The sequence below is a fragment of the Thamnophis sirtalis genome, unplaced genomic scaffold (assembly GCF_051295495.1).
Source record: "Thamnophis sirtalis isolate CommonGarterSnake01/CBP01778 unplaced genomic scaffold, rThaSir2_p1.2 scaffold_4, whole genome shotgun sequence".
NCBI classification, from domain to species: domain Eukaryota; kingdom Metazoa; phylum Chordata; class Lepidosauria; order Squamata; family Natricidae; genus Thamnophis; species Thamnophis sirtalis.
Window position 1 is genome coordinate 122,756,763 of NW_028261384.1, and position 22,801 is coordinate 122,779,563.

Here is a 22,801-nt window from a genome sequence, read left to right on the forward strand (position 1 = left end):
TTGCCCCCAACAATCTGGGTCCTCATTTTACCCACCTCGGAAGGATGGAAGGCTGAGTCAACCTTGAGCCGGTGAGATTTGAACCGCTGACCTGCTGATCTAGCAGTAGCCTGCAGTGCTGCATTTAACCACTGCACCACCTTGGCTCTTAGTTAAAGCAGTCATGTCTCCCTCCCAAAGTACTAAAAATTTAATTATTTGAAACAAATAAAAATTATTTTAATGTTTGCCATTCCTTTTTTCCAGGGAGCAAAACTACATTGTTCCTCCAGGGATCAGCAGAACACAGCAGTGGCCTCTTAAGTTAGCAAGCTGCACAGATCAGTCAATTCAGAGCATTAGCTTTATTTTTTTGCAATCAGCTTGCATTGCGGGAAGCGATCATTTTTGGATTCATGGCGGACAGCTCTCTAATTTCCCACACAACTTTTTGAAACAGTAACACACGGAAGATTTCATTAAACACCAATGTAGCTTTTTAAAAGGGGAGTGGGGGAATAGTGTTAAGGAAATATTTTCCTGCTTGTAATAAGAAAAATAGGGAAAAGCTGACAGAAGCACCTTTTCTTTAAAAACAAAAAACAAAAAAACCACTTAGTCAAATTCTGGATGGTGCTATTTTCTGGAAATGATTTGGCCACCAACAAAGTGGTTTTAAGTGAAATGTAAAAATTCTCCCTACCCGTTCTGTGGGCGTGGCTTGGTGGGCATGCCTTTGCAATCATGGGAGCCGAGGTGGCGCAGTGGTTAGGGTGCAGTACTGCAGGCCACTTCAGCTGACTGTTATCTGCAGTTCAGCGGTTCTAATCTCACCGGCTCAAGGTTGACTCAGCCTTCCATCCTTCCGAGGTGGGTGAAATGAGGACCCGGATTGTTGGGGGCGATATGCTGACTCTCTGTAAACCGCTTAGAGAGGCCTGAAAGGCCTATGAAGCGGTATATAAGTCTACTGCTATTGCTATTGCTATTGCTATTCTAGTCCAATGGTAGGAGTTCTTATACCATTCACACCACATTCATTCATACCCAGAATTATCAATCCAAATGCTGCCTGCGAAATCAGCCACCTGGAACAGTGTTTCTTAATCTTGGCAGCTTAAAGATATCTAGACTTGAGCTCCCAGAATTCTCCAGCCAGCTGGACTGAGAGCTTTCCGATTTTCCACCTACACTTACACTTCTTGACTTACGACTGCAATTTAGCTCAAAATTTCCGTGATTACGTGAGACCTTTGTTAAGCGAGTTTTGCCTCATTTGTACGATGTTTCTTGTCACGATTGTTAAATGAATCACTGAAGTTGTTAAGTTAGTAATCCAGTTGTTAAGTGAATCTGGTTTTCCCATTGACTTTCTTTGTCAGAAGATCACAAAAGGTAAAATCACATGACCCGGGGATTCTGTCATAAATGTGAACCATTTTGTCAAGCATCTGAATTTTGATCGCATGACCATGGGGATGCTGCAAAGGTTATAACTGTGCAAAATGGTCATAAATCACTCTATTCGGTGCTGTTATAACTTTGAACAGTCACTAAATGACTTGTTGTAAGTGGAGGACTAGCTGTATAAAACTCCAATGAGCACATATCAGTCTTTGCTTGCAACAGGCGGCAAATTCACTCATGTTCTACTAGAACACTTTAAGCGCTTACTCTAATAATACTTCCCCTGCTGATCTGTTTTGGAGACTGGACATTCTGCATTTGCTTTCTGCTTGGTTTATAAATAGACCCTGAAATCCACTGTAGGGAAGGGAGGATTGTTAGTTCCCGGGTCTCATGCCAATCTAAGTGAGAAGTTGGCTCTTCGTCCTGGGTTGGGTGACAGCCTTGCGATAGAAGCTCCAAGCTGGGTTGGGTTTCTGCCTCAACTTCATTGGCCAAATGGGGTCAGATGAACACAACCGTCAGGCCCAAGGAGGAGGGAGACGTGTGAGTGAAAGAGCAGTTGGAAAGAAAGGCCTTGACCCAGCAAAGACAGTGACCAGCCACAGGGAAGAACTCAAGGTCTCCATTAGATCTGCCATACAAAAGTCCTTGAGTTTCCGGAATGATTCCCAGGTGGAGAATTGCTCAACAGGTGGCTCAGGCAAGGAATTTTGCTGCAGCAGCAGCTGGCCATGGAGAAGGATCTAGTGGTAAGTGAACTTAGTAACTACTATTTAGTAGACTACTACTGTTATGTTAACTCCAACAATACCTGGGAATAACAGAATCAAGGAAGAAGAATGGGGTGGGAAGATAAACTAGAGAGATCTGATATTTAAAGATACCTTGATACCTGGCTGGAGGTTGAATTTCCCACAAACATCAATCAAAATGAGATTTGTTTGTTACTGTACTTGTGTTGTGCCATGATGTACAACATAATAGTAATAGAAAAATTATGTACCTCTTGGGAACACCTCCCTGTTTCATCAGTGCTTTTCATTTAAGGAGAAACATTACACACTTCTAAAGTAATGCTGAAAAATCCTTCATTTTCCTTAGAATTGGTCCATTATGTCCCATAAGAGTTTGTCATCTGCTTCCCAAACTGGTTCCCCTCTCTTCTGCCACCGTTTTACTTAAGCAGAGGTCACTGCCTTTAATTTCACTTAAATGTATTTTAAGATTTAAAGGAGAAAATATATGACTACATAAAAGAAAAATGAAGAAAACATGTCTTCTATTAATAAATGAGCTGCAATCCTGCTATATAAAATAATTATGTTGATAGGTGCCGATAACAATATTTCTAGTGAAATACATTTTAACTATCTAATCTTTGGGCCTTTTTAAGATTAGCTGGAATGCAGCATTGATGACTTTTGTCTAGCATTTGTCTTCTGAGAAAGCATTTTGGCTTTCAATGTATTGTCCCACAAAAACAGTGGGAGGGGGGTATAACAGGTGCGACCTTGAAAATATCCTTTGCTGGTTTCCTCAGAATCAAAAATGTTAGTGACTTGAAGTTACGCTAGGAGGCTGTTAACATAATAGAATAACAGAATAACAGAGTTGGAGGGGACCTTGTAGGTTATCTAGTCCAACTTCTACTCAAGTAGGGGACGCCACACCAGTGATGGCTAAGCTAACCTTTTTACCATCGCGTGCCAAAAGCAGGGGGAGTGGAGGTTGGTCATGCGCGGGTGTGCCCACTCCCATAATTCTATGTGCATGACTCCCCCCAATGCATGCATGCGCAACCCCGCCTTCCCCCCGCTTTTGGCATGCGATGGACCCATTTTTTGCCCCTCCTAGGCTTTCTAGAATCCCAGGGAGTGCGAAAACAGCCTCCCCCCAACCCCCAAGTCCTTCCAGAGGATTCCATGAAGCCTCTGGAGGGAGAAAAATGGCCCAATGTGCAAACTGGAAGTCCATTTCCGAAAAATGGCCGAAATTGAAGGCTGAAGTCAGCTGGCCAGTGCGTGCATGCACGCTGGACCTGAGAGAGCAATGCCTCTGCATGCCACCTGTGGCGTGCATGCCATAGGTTTGCCATCACAACCCTAGACCATTTCTGACAGATGGCAGTCCAGTCCATTGGTTGATTTTTTCAAAAATTTTGTCAAAAATTTTCTCATTTCTAGGTTGAATCTCTCCTTGATCAGTTTCCATGCATTGTTTCCTTGTCTGTCCTTTAGGTGCTTTATTAAATACCTTGACCTTGGTCCTTCTCTTCACTAGACTAGTCATGCCCAGTTCCTGTAACTGTTCTTCATATGTTTTAGCCTCCTGTCTCTTAATCATCCTGGATGCTCTTCTCTGCACTTTTTCTAGAGTCTCAACATCTTTTTTATAGTGTGGTAACCAAAACTGGGTGCAGTATTCTAGGTATGGTCTTACTAGGACTTTATAGAGTGGTATTAGTACCTCACTTGATCTCGATTGTATCCCTCTGTTAATAATGTAATTTAGGATTGCATTGGCTATTTTGGCTGCCTCCTCATTCTGTTACCTCATATTTAATTAACTGCCCATTAAGACTCCTCTGTTAACCAGAGAAAGCCCAGATCCTATTTTTTAATGCAACTTAGCAGCCATCTAGTGTCCTCTGCCCTTCAGCCTTGGTTATTTTGTCTTTCCCTTTTGCATATCAGCTAGGTTATGGAAGATTTTGAGCTTTGTGGTGGCACTTCCTTCAGTTGGCATCTGCTGGCTGAATGTGCAGCTGAAAAAGAGAGATCACCCCCATGAACGTCCTGAGTTCATTCCATATCCCCATCTGAGGATTCGGACAAAGGTAAAAATAATGTAGCAGGAGAGGGAATCGAAGTGTTTAGGCCTTCTAACTGTATTTGTGAAGGGCTTCTTCCTTCTGAAGCTAATAGCACAGTCAAGAGTAGATCTTCTCCCATAATGATCCAGTCCTCTAAAATTAGGATGATGACAATCTTTTGGCCCTAAAGCTTCATCTTCTGAAGCTCTGCTCAAAAGGGACACTATTTTTTTAAATAATATTAACCAGTGATGAAATCTAAATCCCACCACCACCACTGGTTCTGTGGGCGTGGCTTGGTGGGGAGGTCATGTGATTGGGTGGGTGTGGCCAAATTTTTCACTTTTTAAAGCATTTTTTTTCCTGCCAATTCGCCCAAACCGGCAAGAAAAAAGTGCTTTAAAAAGTGAGGAAAAAAAGCTTTCAGTGATCGTGCAGATCAGCTGTGAGCTGCGCAATTGTTAGAAGCTTTTTTAAAAACTTTTTAAAGCATTTTTTCCTGCCGGTTCACCAAAACTGACAGGAAAAATATGTTTTAAAAAGCAGAAGAAAAGTTTCCAACGATCGTGCGGCTCATAGCTGAGCCATGTGATCCTTGGAAGCTTTTTTTTTTTTTAACTACCAGTTCACAGAATCAAGGACAATCATTTCTAATGGTTCGGTCAAACTGGGCTGAACTGGGAGGATTTCACCCCTGGTATTAACTGAATAGCCCTTTTATTTTTCTGGGTGAGCTGAATTTTTATATACAGGTAATTCTTGATTTACGGTCGCAGTTGAGCCCAGGATTTCCTCTGATAAACAAAGCAGTAGCTAAGTGAGTTTCGCCCCATTTAACCATATTTTTTGCCTTAAGTGAATCATGTGGTCATTAAGTTGTTAAGTGAATCATGTGGTCATTAAGCAAATCTGGCTTCCCTCACTGACTTTGCTTTTCGGAAGCCAGTTGGGAAGGTTGGAAATGGTGGTCACATGACCCCAGGACAGTACAACTGTCATAAATACATGCCAGGTGCCACGCACCAGAATTTTGATCTTGTGACCATGGGGATGCTGCAACGGTCATAAGTGTGAAAAACCGATCATAAGTCACTTTTTTCAGTGCTATGGTGACTTCGAATGGTCACTGGCTATAATTCTAGGATTACCGGTATTTAGTTGCTTGCTATGTTGTGATGGGTTTTCAATTGAGGTACTGATATTTAAGCAATTGTTGATAAGGGGAAATAACTATATTAAGATCCAGAGGCAAGTGCAAATTGGTGGATTTGTGGTACAATGTCCATGAGGGATTATAAAGAAAAACCAAGATGGTGGCCATGGCCCACAATTGAAGCCACACCCCCTTGTAGAATATTCATCACATGCATGGCATACATTAAAAAGGGGTGTGGCTCCCATCATGGCTTCCGTCTTAACTTTTCTGACCTCCTCTCCATGGTCTATCCTGATGTGCCTCCCCAGAGAGCTTTCTTTCTGTATTCCCTTTTTCTCTTATTTATTTTAGGCTTATCCATGGGGTGATGGAAATCACTCTTTCTTTCACAATCCCCACACCAACCCACTACCCACCGGCTATGAAGATGTGGGCAGCCATCACTGAGACCCTCTTAACTTCTTCTTCTGCTTACTGGCTTCCTCTCTCTCTTAGTGAGGAGAAAGAGTTATGACTGTTCAACACTTCTTTGAGACAGGTGTCCGTCTGTCAATAAAACGCATTTCACTGAACATAGCGTATTCATGTTATTTCAAAGGAGTTTGTGGATAGTGCTACCAAATGGCCAGATTTTGTGTACAAAAGAACACTTATCCAGGTTCTGCTCAAGGAGATGCAAAATCCCTAATTGCTACTGAAAACTTCAGGCCATTTCCCTTCTGTTTCCATATTCTACAAAGCCCAATTTTACTTAATTCATTTGACTATGAAGGAAGATAAGATAAGGTGACTAACATGAGGGAGGCAAAGTGAGATTTGCTCATTGTTTTGTCCAGGGGTGGGATTCAAAAATCTTAGCAACTGGTTCTCTGCCTGGTTTGCTGGGTGGGCATGGCCATTGTGGGCAGCCTCCTGCACCACAGTGGTGTGTGTGTGTTTTCACCCTCCCCAGACTCCAGAGGCTTTCCTCAAATCTCCAGGAGAGCAAAAAGGGCCTCCCCCGGGCTCCGGAGGTCCTCAGGAGGCGGAAATGGGCTGTTTCCGGACTTCTGGGATTTCTGTGAGGCCCATTTTTTACCCTCCCAGGCTCTGGAGGCTTTCTTCGAGCCTCCAGGAAGATGAAAATGGTTTTCCCTGGGCTCCGGAGGCCCTCCAGAGGCTGGAAATGGGCTGATTTCCTGACTTCCAGGAGGCCCATTTTTCACCCTCCCAGAGCCTCCGCGAGGGCCCTGCCCTTGCCTGGCTTCCAAAACGGGCCACATGGAGACTCCTGGGAGGAAAGGGGAGGATGGTTGGGGCCAACCAGTCTTTACAATTACCGGTTCAACGAATCAGATATAAAATTAGCATCCAGTTCACCTGAACCGGTCTGAACCGTCTGAATCCCATCCCTGGTCCTTTCCCAGAGTGAGAGGGGGGGGGGAAGCAGAGGTGTCACTTGCACCAATGAACACAGGCTTTTGACTGCCTGTGCAGTTTCTCCTTTCTAGTGTAAATTTGATTTTGCTCTTCATCAAGATCAAGGGATCAGAACCTAATCCACAATTGTTTATTTGTTTATTTATGAAATGTATATGCCGGTTGTCCAACCATTGAGCGGCAATAGGCCTATTTTCTCCCAAAACACATGCTTACAAAGGAATGTGACCAGTAATATAGTATTTCATTCATTAATTTGTATGTTTTTCATCCACTGAGAACCTGCAGCTGGGTGATGCTTCTTAATATGACCATAAATATCAAAATAGGCGTGTTTACTAGCATGATTTATCCTTCTATTAAATCTCCTTATATATATACTGGAAGTTGAGTCATGGCAACTGGATTTGTTGTTGTTGGTTTGAAATGTTTCACTGCTTGTCCAAGTAGTTTCTTTGGTCTAAGCAAGTTGATTAGGACAGTGCCACCCTCCACCCTCAACCTGTTGGGCACCAGGGACCGGTTCCATGGAGAGAGGTTTTTCCGTGGACCAGAGGGAGTATGATTTCATGTGCTGCCAGCATCCTGGCGATAAGGCTTTGCTTATTAACGTGGACCAATTTCTGGCATGCCACGGACTAGTGCCGGTCCCAGGGTTTTGGGACCCCTGGGTTAGGGGAACCTCATAGATTAGGGGTGTCAAACCCAATTTCATTGAGGACTGCATCAGGGTTGTGCTTGACCTTGGGGAGGATGGGGGGGGGGTCATGGTCAGGGTGATCATGGCCAGTTTGACATCACTCATGTTGGGGGTACCTGTGGTGGCTCCGGCAGAAATCCATTGTCTCCAGCAGAAGAAGGCGAGACCAGGAAGAGTGCCAAACGATGCCTCCTCCAGCCCTCTGCCAGTGAAAAGATAGCTCACGGCCCTCCCGCACTCCACTTTTGCTGGCAGAGGCCAGTCCTTCACTATTTCCAGGGCAGCCCTGTGGGCCAGATCTAAGCACCCCACGGGCCGGATCAGCCCACTGGTTTTGACACCCTTGCCATAGATGTTCTCCAGGGAGGTTTCATTTTCTCACCTCATCTGGATAGGTTTGTTGGGTGAGTAGGCAGAGAGTTGCTGGCAAGTAGATGTTATAGGTCCTAAATCCTTTACCTTAAAACATAGATGGGGTTGCCCTAACCAATTTGCTGAGACTACAGCAAACATTTTGAACCAACAAGAAAACAACTCCCTTTGCTCAGATTCAATTTCAAAACAATTCTACCTGGAATTACTGAAAGTCTTCATCGACATGCTCCTTAAGTACAGGTAGTCTTCGACTTACAACCACAATCTGTTGCTAAGTGAGACAGTTCTTAGGTGAATTTTGCCCCATTTTATGACCTTAAGTGAGTCACTGCAGTTGTTATTTTAGTAACACAGTTATTAAGTGAATCTGACTTCCCTATTGATTTGGTTTGTCAGAAGGTCCGAAAAAGTGCATGTATTGCAATCATCATAAATATGAGTTGCCAAGTTTCTGGATTTCTGATCATGTAAATATGGGGATACTACAATGGTCGTGAGTGTGAAAATTTTTGTGTCACTTTTTTCGGTGCCACTGATTATCCTTTGGTAGCCCCAATGGTGCTTTTTCAAAAGGCAGCTCGACTTTCTTCATTTTTGCTTGAAGACTTTTCGCTTCTCATCCAAGGTATTTGATTGATTTGATTTGATTTTATTGTATTTCTATGCCGCCCTATTCCCAGAGGGACTCAGGGCGGCTCACAAACCAAGTCGGGGGGGGGGGTTGTACAAACAGGAAAAAAGAAAGACAACGGACAACACAACACCACAATTTTAAAAACAATCAACAGCCACACCATTCGAGCGGGGACAGGAACTCATCAGCCCCAGGCCTGTCGGAACAGCCAGGTTTTTAAAGCTTTGCGGAAAGCCTGGAGGGTGGTGAGGGTCCGAATCTCCACGGGGAGCTCGTTCCAGAGGGCCGGAGCAGCCACAGAGAAGGCCCTCCTCCGGGTGGTAGCCAATCGGCATTGGCCAGTGGATAGAATTCGGAGGAGGCCTAATCTGTGGGATCTAATCGGTCTGTTGGAGGTAATTGGCAGAGGCGGTCTCTCAAGGTAGGTTCCTCCTCGCTCTGTGTTCACACTCTGTTGAACAATTAATGTCTTCTCCTCTCCTCTTTTCTCCTCCCTCCCTCCCTTTCCTCTCTGATTTCTATTCTATTCCAATCCATTCCTTTATTCTATTCTATTCTATTTTATTCTATTCCATATTTTCTATTCTATTCTACTTAATTTCTGATTCATTAGGAACTGAAGTAGCCTCTTGGATGAGAAGTGAAACGTCTTCAAGCAAAACCAAAGAAAGTCCAGTTGTATTTTTGAAAAAGCACATTTGGGACAACCATGACCTGGATGATTGAGAATCTCCATAGACATTTATCCTTTGGTAGAATCAGAAGGGGGGCTGGTTTCTGGTGGACTTTCAGCCACCTCATTATCTGCTGCCTCTATCATCTGCTTGTACTGTCTTTTGAAGAATCCAAGCTGGAAGGAAAAAAGAAAAGAAAATTCTATTGAGCATTGAGCAATAATGGTTGCAAATTAGATAGATACCCAGTCTGAAAAGGTGTCCAATCTAGAGGAATCCACAAACCAATTGGTTCATTGCCAAAGGTGCTTTTCCAAATGGCAACTGGACTTCCTTAGTTTTTATCCTTGAAAACATTTTTTTTACGGATTAACAGAGTTGGAAGGGACCTTGTAAATCATCTAGTTCAATCCTCTGCCCAAGCAGGAGACCCTACACCATTTTTGACAGATGGCAGCCCAGACTCTTCTTGAAAGCTTCCAATGATGAAGCTCCCACAACTTCAGAAGGCAATTTATGTTCCATTGGTTGATTGTTCACACTGTCAGAATTTTTTTCCTTATTTCTAGGTTGAATCTCTTCTTGATCAGTTTCCATCCATTATTCATTCTCTAGCTTTCAGGTGTTTTGGAAAATAGCTTGACTCCCTTCTCTCTGTGGCAGCCCCTCAAATATTGGAGTGCTATCATGTCTCCCCTGGTCCTTCTCTTCACTAGACAAGCCATGCCCAGTTCCTGCATCCATTCATTGCATGTTTTATCCCCCAGTCCCTTATTCATCTTAGTTGCTCTTCTCTGCACTTTTTCTAGAGTCTCAGCATCCTTTTTTATAGTGTGGTGACCAAAACTGGATGCAATATTCTAGGTGTGGTCTTACTAAGCTATACCTAACTTGATTTTGATTAAATTCCTATGTTAATGCAATTTAGGATTGCATTGGTTTTTTTTTTGGCTGCCTCCTCGTACTGCTGGCTCATATTTAATTGATTTTCCACTAAGACTCCAAGATCCCTCTCACAGTCGTTCCTATTAAGCCTGGTTTCACCCAGTCTACGTGTGTCATTTTGGTTTTTCTTGCCTAAGTGCAAGACTTTACTTTTCTCTACATTGAATTTCAATTTGTTAGATAGGGCTCAGTGTTCAAGTCTGTAAAGATCCATCGGGATCTTGAGCCTATCTTCTAGGGTGTTGGCTCTTCCTGCCAGCTTCTGCTTGTCATCCAAGAAGCTTCTTCAGTTCTGACAGAATGGTATGGAATGGAAGGATTGAGGGGAAGGTTTGTTTTCCCAGCTTGTAGGTTGGTTTCTGAATATTTCGTTACCAGGCTAGATAACATCTTCAGCAGAGTTTAGGGGATGTCAATGTTCTTCTAACACCATAAAATAAATAAATCCTTCCATTCCCCACCACCATTCAGTCGAACTGAAGAAACTTCTTGTAGGAGAAGCAAAATGTTTTGAAGTGGGGAAAATCAAGGAAGTCCATTTTTTTTCCTTTTGGAAAGCACATTTGTTTCAACTATGACTTAGATGATTGAGAACCTCCATAGTCAATTGGTTTACTATAAGACTGAAGGATGGACAATAATGGAAATCACTTAATTAGTAGATTTTTTCCCCCTCTGTTTCAGACACCTCTCCTCCTTGGTTTTAGCAAAACCACTTTCGGTTAGAAAAAGCAATAATTTAATATGTTGTCCCATAATATAAAGGTTAATGGGAATGACCTTAGGAGATAGGGAGAAAAGTTAAGATGCTGCCTATGCAACAGTTGGATAAGAGATGATATAGCTTGGAGTTGTATAAGGACAAAGGAAGAACTCATTACTCCCTATCTTCTCAGCCTGCAAAAACAGACAGTGGGAGATTTGTACCCAAACTTGCAATCTTCTGCCAATGTAGTCTTACAATAAAGTAGAATTATTTCATCGGCTCATGTTTCCTGTCTCATCTACCAGGGAAGGCTGATACATAACTAGGGTGGAAGCTCCTGTTGTGGGTCTTACCAGAAACTTATAGTAAAGAAAATATATATTTGATTAATCATGTAATAACTGCAGATAGAATTGTATTTGCACAAAGCTGGAAAAGTGAAGAGATTCCTACAGAGGAGAATATGGTAAGGAAAATATCAGAATGGGCAGAAATGAATAGATTAACACTGGCAATTAAAGAGAAAGAACAAACTAGTTATTATGCGATATGGAAAACATTTTATCGATGATTAGAGGATAAATATAAAAATTAAAATAAAAGTAGATGAGTAAAATATAGAAAATAGTTAATAGAGTTAAACAAATTAAGAAGAGGATGTCAAGTATCAGATATTCAATGTGTTGGTATTAAGCTAAGAATAGATTAAATAATGAATATGATTTTAAATGTTAACTGTTATTGCACAACACACTGTTTAATGAAAGATAGATTATTTGCACTAAAATTAAATTTAAAAAATTGGGGGGAAAAAAACTAGGATGGAAGCTGACTATTAAAATGTTCATTGTAGGCCATTTTCTCTCTCAAGACTTACCTTATACAGACCTGCAATAATCAAAACAAGGAGTACCAGACCACCCACAGAGCTGCCAATAATGATGGGCAGGTAGTTGTAGGGCTCCAGGAATTCCACAATGGTCGCTGCCTAGAGGAGGGGAAGGATTGGATCATACAAGGGAAGAGCCAGAATTCTTTCATCACAGCTCCGTACCCACCAACGTGTATCTTCCAAGGGAGCCAGAAGTTCTGATTACAATCTTTACTGCAGTTATACCACTGGTGGGTTCTGGCTAGTACGGCCTGGTACAGCCGTACCCATAGTAGCCAGCAGCAGATGACAGCGTACAGGTGTACGGTGGCCAGTTTGGCCCACTTGCCCGCCCGTGGTTCTATATCTGTTTTTAAAGCAACTGGCCAATTACGCATGCGCGCACAGCGTGTGGCACCTGCGTGGCCACCGAGAAGCAGCTGGGTGTCGCAGGGGCAGTGGAGTGTGCATGCATGCGGAGCGCGTGCGCACAAACAGGATGCCCAACCTCGTGAGCAGCGTATCAGTAGTGATGGGGAAAGGAACCCACCACTGAGTTATACCTTGAAGGAGAGGAATCATTACCTGGACCCACACGAATCCTTCTTTCTGCTTGTATTTGCTCTCGTCATAGGAAACTTGGGCGGAGCTTCCTAAAGTCACCTTCTTCTGCTTGGTCTGAAAGAAGATATGGGATAATCTCAGTGGTGGCGAAGCTGGTTGCTTGAAAGGTTGGCACCAAGGGAAGGAAGCATAAGAGTTACGGGTAGTCCTTGCCTTCCAACCATCACTGAGCCCAAAATTTCTGTTGCTAAGCGAGACATTTGTTAAGTGAATTTTGCCCCATTTTACGACCTTTCTTGCCACGCTCATTAAGTGAATCACTGCAGTTGTTAAATCAGCAACATGGTTGTTAAGTGAATCTGGCTTCCCTGTTGATGCTGCTGGTCAGACTGTTGAAAAAAGAGATCACGTGACTCTGGGACACTGCCACGGTCATAAATAAGAGCAGTGGTGGCTTCCTACCGGCTTGGACCGATTCGGTCGAACTGGCAGTGGTTTGGCGGCCTGGGTCACTAGAACTGGCAGCACCCAGCGCCTGCTACACACGCCCAAACTAGTTCTCCAGTTAGGTGCCGCCATCTTGTTTTTTATTTCTGTGCATGCGCAGAACAATTTTTATTGCACTGCGCATGCGCGAACAGCACACATCAAATCCGTGCATGCACATGCGCCCACGAGCAAACTAGCAGTAGTGCCTGCTGGAACCCATCCCTGAATATGAGTCAGTTGCCAAGTGTCTGAATTTGGATCACATGACCATGGGGATGGTGAAAGGGTCATAGATGTAAAAGAAATGGTCATCACTCACTTTTCTCAGTGCTGTTGTAACTTTGAACAGTCATTAAACAAACTGTTGTAAGATGAGGACTATTTGTACTGGTGTTTATGGAAATGTTATTCATGGACACAGACATGCCAGTGGCCATTGGCCTATCTTCATTGCCAAATCCCACCCAGCAACAAAATATACATGAAAGAATCTTATGAATTATCATTTTTTGAAAGTGATAATAACTGTGGGATAGCTTTCACCGTTTTATATCACAGAGCTATTCCATATGCAGGGGCTTTTGGCCTGAAATCAGCATTATGCTCCTACCCTAAAATCAGGGTTGGGCTGCTGGGGGTTCGCAAGGGTTCGGAGGAACCTCTAACTAAGATTCTGTGCAGTTCAGAGAATCCCCAAATCCCACTCGTGGCTGGCCCCGCCCCACCCACTCCTCCCCTCCCAGAAGTCCCCATGTGGCCCGTTTTGGATGCAGGTAAATGCAGGGCCCATACGGAGGCTTGGGGAGGGTGAAAAATGGGTCTACCGGACGTTCAGGAAGGGCCAGAGGGCCTTTGGAGCCTGAGGAAGCTGCTTTCGCCCTCCCAGAGGCTCGAGGAAAGCATCTGGAGCCTCGGGAGGGAAACACACACACCCCACTATGGTGCAGAAAGCCGACTAGGCCATGCCCACCATGGCCATGCCCACCCAGCAACCGGGCGGAGAACTCTTTTCTAAAATTTTTGAAGCCCACCCCTGCTTAAAATGTAAATGCTTTTCTATATGCGTGATGGAGTATTACTATTATACCACAAAAGGCATTTTCCTGTCCTGCTTTTTAACCCAATAAAACCTCAGCAGATGCCTCCATACCTGTGAAAGCCACTTTAAGCCAATGTTCCCCTTGATCTTGAACTCAATAGGTTGATGGCGCTCCAAGGATGAAACATTGCAAATGATTGTTTTACAGGTGGCTACAGAGCAGTTCTGGAAGACACAGAAGAACATTGTCAAGTCTGATTGTAGGAATGTTGAGACTGTGTACAGATTTCCTGTGACCATATGGGCAGCCCATGAGGTTACCCCAGGGCTGCTTTAACACATGGGTCTGGTGGGCACTTGCCCGTGGGCCCCATGAGCATAGGGGACCCCAACCTAATCTGTGTATGTTAACCCTTCAAAGCACCTTGTATCACATAAATACAGCAACATATTTATTACATTTAACTGCATTTTTAAATTAACGTATTTTTCAGAGTATAAGACGCTCTGGAGTATAAGACACACCTTAGTTTCTGGGGAGGAAAATAAGAAGAAAAAAAATTCTGCCTGTGCCTACCAGCATCCATGATATTCAGCTGACACATGGTAACAAGGTCAGCCAATGAATAGGCATACAACTAAGTCAGCCAGAGGGTTATTTGGACTCTGAAATTTGCTGTGTGAGCAAGAAGGAGACAGGAAGGAGCCTGGCTTAGCCGAGAACTGAAAGTGAAACTGCTTGTGTTTTACTGCTACCTTTTGGTAATGTATTGTATATTATTATTATTATTTTGAATCCTGCTGAATCTGTTACTGTGCTTTCTGAATGTGATTGCTGCTGCAAACTCTAACCAGCCAGGTGAACGTCAGCACTTATTGCAGCCAGATTCAGCACAGCTGATTGGCCGGTGGATCGGACAGCCGGAATACCCCCAATCAGCTGTTTCAGGCTGCAGGGATTGCCACAGACCATCACTATCTCTATGCCTCACATTTTTGGCCTATGGTGTGTGGGGGGCTTCATTCAGTGTTCTGTTCTGTTGTTGTTGTTCTGTTGACGCCTCTTCACCCATCGTGAGTATAGGCGACTTCCATGGAAATTTGACGCCACTGTTTTCGGTCCTGGGCTAGGGTTGTCAGGTGGTGCAGCCAGTCGCTATTATATGACGAACACCTCCTTTTGGCCGTTTCCAGGTCGGACCAGGCTGTTTGGAATGGATACGGCGATCCATGGAAGCTGTTTCGGCTGGATATACCCAAGGGGACGCCAGTCCCAAGGGTCGACAGAGCCCGATTGGTGTCATTCAGTGTATGACACACCCAAATTTTCACCCTCTTTTGGGAGGAGAAAAGGTGCATCTTATACTCCAAAAAATACAGTAATACTAACATGCAAATGTATGTTTAATTTTATCAACCATTTACATTTTTTATTCCTGTGAGTAGTTGTCATAGAGTCTGCAGTACGCTGTTTTGCCCGGGGGCCCATAATGCTGTTAAAACGGCCTGTACTCACCAAAACAGGCTGTTCGCTTAGTTGCTTCACAAAGTCCTTGGATCCTGGAGTAATTGTTTCAGGCGCACAAATGATCTGGGGGAACTGATGGACGAAAGAAAGGAACAATCTGAAAGTCAGTAGGAATTTTAAGTGCCCTACTTCTGAGCTTGAAGAATAAGTCGCGGGAGACCTTTAATCTTACATTGTTTATCTTTTCAACACTGAACCCTTTAAAGCTGGGGTAATTTCCCCGAGGAGCCACATGAGAAACTGGAACCGTTATGGAGGGCTGAACCAATAGGCTGAACTTAATTCTGCTCAGTATTAATTTGATCACTTTATAAAAGGAGGCGGGTTATACCGTGTTTTCCCCAAAATAAGACAGGGTCTTGTTTTCTTTTGACCCCTGAAATAAGCATTTGGCCGTATTTTTGGGGAGGTCTTATTATTTTTGAGGTGCAGGAGGTGGTGAGCCTGGTCACCTCATGGCTGCTGCTGTGTTGCAATAGTTTCAAGGAGGGCTTATTTTAGCACATGCACTCAAAAGCCCGATTGGGTTTATTATCCGGGGAAGTCTTATTTTCAGGAAACAGGTTATGGTTTTGATTAGGCGCAACAATAGCAATAGCAATAGCAGTTAGATTTATATACCGCTTCATAGGGCTTTCGGCCCTCTCTAAGCGGTTTACAGAGTCAGCATATTGCCCCCAACAACAATCCGGGTCCTCATTTTACCCACCTCGGAAGGATGGAAGGCTGAGTCAACCCTGAGCCGGTGAGATTTGAACAGCCGAACTGCAGAACTGCAGTCAGCTGAAGTAGCCTGCAGTGCTGCATTTAACCACTGCGCCACCTCGGCTCAAATTTACATTTGATTTCTAATTTCCAATTGACCTCATGCAGGCCGGACAGGGACATCCAAAGGACTGGATGTGATCCAAGGGCTGTAAATGCCCAGGTCTTAGTTAAGTGGGGGATATTGAATCAATGTATAGAGCGCATCCAGTAGGTATCTTATATAAGTCTCTTAATTACACTGAGAATTAATGAAGGGAGGGAACAAAAAGCCTTGCTTTTAAAGTATCTCTCCTATTTTGATGGTAAGTTAAGATTTCTGAAGAACAATTCTCTTCTGGGAGCAGAATAATCAACCAGGTAATTTATTGATTTATTTCCAGGAATGGCCATTTGGGTACTGCTGGGGAGCTGGCAAAGGTTGACTAGGTCCATGATGGCAAATCTATGCCACGCATGCCAGAAGTGGCACCCAGAGCCCTCTCTGTAGGCATGTGTGCAATCACTAGCTGCTCTTCTGGCTTCCGGCATGTGAATGCATGCTGGACAGCTGGTCCTCGTGCGTGCCGGAGCACCGGAAACCCAAAGACCAGTTAGCCAGTGTACATGCGTACCAGCCACCTGGTCTTCGGATTTCTGCTGCTTTGGAGTGCATATTCTAGTTTGGGCACTTGATGCCGAAAAGGTTCACCATCATTTATCTCTGTTCAATTCATACCCACCTATTTATATCTATTTGGCCGAAAGCATTCAAATAACCTGAATGTTTTTGGACAAATAAGCATCAAAATAAGATTTCAGATATGCCTAAACCTCCCTTCATGCTTTTCTTCCGTTTAACTTGAGTTCCCCACTCAACCTTTTATTGTGCAATCTGGTAATTAGTGGACAAATTTCTCACTTTACAACTTTGCTACATCAGTATTATCTTAGTTCCATTAATCATGGCACCACATAACCGTGAACGTCAAAAGCGCGCCAACAACACCGCGGCGCTAAAACCGCAATGTCAAAAGCGCACCGACAACAGCGCGCCGACAACAGCGCGCCAACAACAGCGCGCCGACAACAGCGCGCCGACAGAAGTGCGATTTAACTTAAGGTAAGGTTTAGGGTTAGGTTTAGGGTTAGGTTTAGGGTTAGGTTTAGGGTTAGGTTTAGGGTTATTTTTAGGGTTCTGTTACAGCGCGCTTCTGTCGGCACGCAGTTGTCGGCGCGCTGTTGTCGCACGGTTTTGACGGTGCGGTTTTGTCACTGCGCTTTAGTCTACCGCGGTTTTGTGGTGGAACCCCATTAATCCAGGAGAAGCACTTATATTCTCATCTACACAGCTCCAGAGGAAATATACCTCTTTAGGGAAGTCGAAGACTGGGTTCCAAATCTGAATTCCATTCAGCGACAGAGGAATATGAAATGTTACTGAAACAGAAGCATTCCGATGATACGTGTTCTTCAGCTAAATTGGAAGAAAACTCTGCATAAGAAAATGCATAGACTTTTAGCACAGGTCAATACTTTGCTTTTATAGGGATGGGTCTCCCTTGTAATGTAGACATGGGAACTACAATTGTGCACTTAAAATTCTTTATTCATGTTTCCATGACTCCACCTCCAGTACAGGTAGTCCTTCACTTATGACCACAACTGAGCCCAAAATTTCTGTGGCTGAGACAGTTGTAAATGAATTTTCTCCCATTTTACTACCTTGCTTGTCACAGTTGTTAAGTGAATTACTGCAGTTGTTAAGTTAGTAATACAGTTGTTCAGTGAATTTGGCTTCCGCATTGCCTTGGCTTGTCAGAAGGTCACAAAAGGGGATCGCATCAGAGGTGGTATTCAGCCGGTTCGCACTGATTCACCTGAACCGGTGGTGGAAATTTTCAGTGAACTGGTAGTTATGGCGGCTGGCCACACCCCCAAACTGGGCCCCCTGTCACCAGTTGCTCACCCTGCCCGCCCAGTCGCTCCTCGCTCGACTGATGCTTTACATACCGGCTCTCAAAGAGGCAGCAGCTGGTCGCAAGCCGCTGAAAAGTCCTTCAGTCAGTGAAAAAACTGTTGCCGTCGCCACCATGTTCTTTGTGCATGCGATTCCCATTATCTATGTTTTTGTGGGCTTGCAAGGCAATGGGATGGTTCACCGACAAAACCGCGAAGCCCTTATCCGCGCCGACTTAAGCGCAGAGGGCAAATCCGCGCCATCCGAAGCGCTAAGGAAAAAGGCAACCCTAGCGCGCCGACATAAGCACGGAGGGCAAATCCGCGCCTTCTGAAGCACTCAGCACCCTAACCCTAAACCTAACCCTAAACCTAACCCTAAACCTAACCCTAAACCTAACCCTAAACCTAACTCTAAACCTAACCCTAAACCTAACTCTAACCTAACCCTAAACCTAACCCTAAACCTAACCCTAAATCTAACCCTAAACCTAACCCTAAACCAAACCCCTAAACCTAATCCTAACCCTTACCTTAATTTAAATCGGCTTTCTGTAGCCGTGCTTTTTTAAAGTGCCCTTCTGTCGCCGCGCTGTTGTCGCCGTGGTGATGACGTCGCGGCTTTAGCGACGCGGTTTTGTCGCCGCTATTTTGACGAGCACGGTTTTGTCGGGCCACACAATGGGATACGCATGCACAAAGAGCATGGTGGTGACGGCAGCAGCTTTTTTGCGGAATGGAGGACTTTTCAGCAGCCTGTGGCCAGCCTCCTCCTCTTTGAGAACTGCTTTGCAAAGTGGCTCTCAAAGAGGCAGCAGCTGGAAGGCTTCTTTGCCAGCCAGCCACTTTCCAGCAACATCGGCTGACTGGTGGGGCCATTGAAAACTCCGGTCAACTTGCCTTCCAGACTCTGGACCACCTGCCGCAGAAGGTAAGTAACCCAAGAGGCGATGGAGAGGGGGGGGGAGAGGGGAAATGTGGGTGACCGGTGAAGAGAGGGTGGTGGTAGATAGCAAAAAATCCTAAAACTTTTCTTACCTTTTCCTGTGTGCGTGGCTATGTGGGGGGACCATGTGACTGAGTGGGTGTGAGCATGAGTGATGTCAAGTTGGCCATGCCCATTCAGTCACATGCCCCCCCCACCCTAGCCAGACCCACCACACCAGTAGTGAAAACTTTTGGATCCTACCACTGGATCACATGATCTTGGGACATTGCAACCATCATAAATACACGTCAATTGTCAAGGGTCTGAATTATGACCGTGTGATCATTTGCAATGGTCTTAAGTGTGGGAAAAGGTAATAAGTCACTTTTTAGTGCCATTGTAAACTTGAACGGTCACTTAATGAACTATGGTAAGTTGAGAACTATCTATACAAGTTATTCGGTTCCACCACAAAACCGCGGATGGCAAAATCGCGTTCGACGAAAGCGCGTACGTGATGTCATCACAGCGCGACGAAAACATCGCGCTGTGATCGATAAATGTAAAAATAAAGCGAAAACCTTACCCTAACCCCCCCAAACCTAACCCTAAACCTAACCCTAACCCTTACCTTTATGTGAATCGGCTTGCTTTAATTTTATTTTTATTTCAATTTTTAATTTTTTTCGTCGCGCTGTGATGACGTCAAATGCACGCTTTCGTCGAGCACGCTTTTGTGGACCGCGGTTTTGACGGGTCACGAGTTATTCTGGTCTCTGGGATCAGAGAGGAGGGCTTTCTGAGTGCCTGGTCTGAGGCACCCTTGCTCCCTCCCAGGATGCTCCATTCCAGCCTCGCTTGGCATAGTGGTTTTCCCACCCTCCCCTCTTTGTATCTTTGGAGTGCGCTAGAAAAAATGGAGGGAATGAGTGGGGCTTGGCAGGCAGCCTTGTTTGGGGCTGGGCTTATTGCCCAACTTGTCCTTACCAGATATTCTGCAGAGATAATAAAGGAGAATATTTGTAGCTCGGGGTTGACATGAGGGGTCCTGGGTGCTCTCTGAGCTTGCTTGTTTTCTTGCAGACATTTCATTACCCTAACTAGGTAACATCAATCAGTGCTAGTAAAGAGTGTTCACTGTCAGTTTATATGCTAGTGTCTTGTCTGCCTGAGTGGGTGGGTGGGTGGGTGGGAGAAGTCTTAGAGATCCCTTGGTTGGGCTGTTTACTCATGGCTCTTTGGCATTTTCTTGTTTGGAGTGTTGTTTACTTGGTCTGAAGGTGAGTTAATCTATGCTGAACATTCATCAGGTGCATGGGTGCACAATGCATGCAATCACTGAACTGGTTGTTAAACTGGTAGGATCCTACTATTGGAGAGCACTCAGTGGTGGAGAAATCTGGTAAGTGGCTATTTCTGAGTAGTGGACATAAAGTACATTTTTACAGACTAACAGAGTTGGGAGGGACTTTGGACTCTTGGACTCTTCTAGTCCAACCCCCTGCTCAAGCAAGAGACCCTATTACCATTCTGGACAAATAGCTGCCAAATCTCTTCTTGAAAACCTCCATTGATGAAACACCCACAAGTTCTGGAGGCAAACCTTCCATTGCTTAGTTGTATTTACTGTCAGGAAACATCTCCGTAGTTCTAGATACCTTTTCCTTCTTGCAAATGCTTCTCAAAGCATCCATCGCTATGTAAACTTGCTCCATTCTAAAGAAACACTTTCTCCATCTTAATAAATAGGCCTCTCTCTCTATTCTTAGTTCTTGGCCACAAAGCAAACCACATCCTTTTCACCTCGTATCGATGTTCCACAGTCCGAATTTCATCTTCCTGTCCGGCAGAAAAATCAACATACTTGGTTGATTCATCCAAGCTGGAAAAACACGATGAAAGATTAAGAAAAAAATATATATTATGCAATTGACCAGAATTTTGAGTTAATGAAGATTACAGTTGTGTTCCATTCATTCTTTAGCAATGTAAACCAAGAAAAATGGATGGCTGTGAAACGATCTAACACTTCACAGCAACTTCTTGAGAGATGGTTAAGTAGGGGGAGGCCTTCTTCTCAAATGCTTGCAGCCACTTACCTATTGATGAAAACGTAGATTGCATACTTGACGGGCAGCTCCATTTGATGAAACGTGTCCTTCGTGACAGCGACCGTATTTTCACTGTAGGGATACAAGGAAAAATGGGCAGAGCTGCAAACACAGCCGACCTGCACCTCTCTTAATTGCAGCTACTAAATGCTGTGCTGTTCCCCCCTCCCCCCCCCCGTCACATCACATTCAATATCATCTGATATCAAAGCGAGAAACTCGTTATCAATGAAGCTGAATTTATTTAAGGAACATTTGCACAACAGGATGTTTCCAGTTGTTGCTATATTTAAAGGCAGATCAAGGCTTGAGGTCAAAGGGATTTATGTTAGTCATGGCCATGGATAGGGGTCAGCAACCTGCAGCTCTGGAGCTGCATGTGGCTCTTTCATCCCTCTGCTTCAGCTTTGTGCTGCCAGTCAGTGCCACAATTTTGAGAGAAGCTTCCAGTTTGGGTGGGGGAGAAGTACAGTGTGCCAAGAGAAGACTCTATGGTAAAGGGTGGGTTTTTCAGTCAGCTCCACAATTGATAGGGCTTTCAGCTGGGACAGATAGAGGAAAAAAGGTGCTGTACTAGGAAGAGACTCTATGGTGGGGGGGAACCGAACCTCCGGTCAGCTCCAGAATTGAACAGGGGGCTTCCGGTTAGGACCTTTATGCCTCCCGATGTTTTCTTTTCTGTGGGAAACAGGTCCAAATGGCTCTTTGAGTGTTTAAGTTTGCCGGCTCCTGGCCATGGAGATTGTTGCCATCGGTTGGGTATAGATCAGTGGTCACCAACTGGTGATCCATGAACCCCTGGTGGTCCATGAGAAAATTTTGGTGATCCGCAGAAAAATTATTTGTATTTTTAAATATTGCACTAAATACTATATATCTTTTTTAAAAAATTCATGTTAGTGGTCCGTGGGATTCAAAACTATGGATTTAGTGGTCCCTGAGGTCTAAAAGTTGGTGAAATTCAGTTTTCAGTCTAGGTTATGAATTTTTTAAATATATTCACTTGATTCCTGTGCAACATAAAATATTGAACTAGATTACTTTATGCTGTGAATCCATCAAGGCTCCTAATGCTATTGTTATTATGCTTTGTGGAGCACAACACTTGTGGGATCACTTGAGGAAGCACTGTAAATTATTAGTGGAAAAACAACTGTAGACATCATGACAGCTAATCTGCTTTACATAGGAGAATGTTTGCAAGAGCCGTAGTGGCCCAGTGGTTAGAGTGCAGTACTGCAGGCTACTTCTGCAGACCGCCAGCTGCCTGCAATTTGGCAGTTCGAACCTCACAAGGTTCAAGATTGACTCAGCCTTCCACCCTTTCCAAGGTTGGTAAAATGAGGGCCTACATTGTTGGGGGCAATATGCTGACTCTGTAAACCGCTTAGAGACGGCTGTAAAGAATTGTGAAGCGGATATATATGTCTAAGTGCCATTGCTATTGCAATTTTAGTCCTGGGAAGTTTTACCTGGTAGCTGTGGTACTGATCTGCACCTTACTTCCTAGATTTGCATCTTGGGAAACAAAAAAATTGACAATGAAGATCACCTGGACCAAAGGAGACACAAAAGAAGGAGAGGAATACTTAAAGCAGAGCTGCATTATACCATTTTCTGACTATAAGATGCACTTTTTTGTCTCCCAAAAGGGGGTGAAAATTTCTGTGCGTCTTATAGATCGAATATTGCCAAAACCCCGCCCATCCTCCCAGCCTTTTTTTTGGGCCTCTCCCCTCCCAAAAAAACAGGCCGAAA

At 44.2% G+C, this 22,801-nt stretch overlaps 2 protein-coding genes across 2 annotated transcripts in view; one reads left to right on the forward strand and one right to left on the reverse strand.

Annotated features, from left to right (window-relative positions):
* The first annotated feature begins 1,907 nt into the window (after positions 1–1,907).
* On the forward strand, positions 1,908–5,929 carry COX6A2 (cytochrome c oxidase subunit 6A2). The gene is made up of 3 exons (XM_014061844.2): positions 1,908–2,138; positions 4,083–4,225; positions 5,709–5,929. The coding sequence occupies exons 1-3, from the start codon at positions 2,051–2,053 to the stop codon at positions 5,802–5,804; spliced, it is 327 nt and encodes a 108-aa protein (XP_013917319.1). The 5' UTR covers positions 1,908–2,050; the 3' UTR covers positions 5,805–5,929.
* A 3,142-nt stretch (positions 5,930–9,071) lies between these two features.
* Positions 9,072–22,801, reverse strand: part of LOC106545083 (integrin alpha-X) — a 50,988-nt gene continuing 37,258 nt past the window's right edge. Inside the window, exons 22-30 of the mRNA XM_087714685.1 lie at positions 22,516–22,595; positions 21,032–21,115; positions 20,736–20,814; positions 17,415–17,522; positions 15,290–15,373; positions 13,885–13,998; positions 12,267–12,359; positions 11,688–11,798; positions 9,072–9,335 (exon numbers count right to left, since the gene is read on the reverse strand). Of these exons, the coding sequence (XP_087570811.1) occupies positions 9,228–9,335; positions 11,688–11,798; positions 12,267–12,359; positions 13,885–13,998; positions 15,290–15,373; positions 17,415–17,522; positions 20,736–20,814; positions 21,032–21,115; positions 22,516–22,595 (861 nt within the window). The 3' untranslated portion in view covers positions 9,072–9,227. The remainder of the gene's footprint in view (positions 9,336–11,687; positions 11,799–12,266; positions 12,360–13,884; positions 13,999–15,289; positions 15,374–17,414; positions 17,523–20,735; positions 20,815–21,031; positions 21,116–22,515; positions 22,596–22,801) is intronic.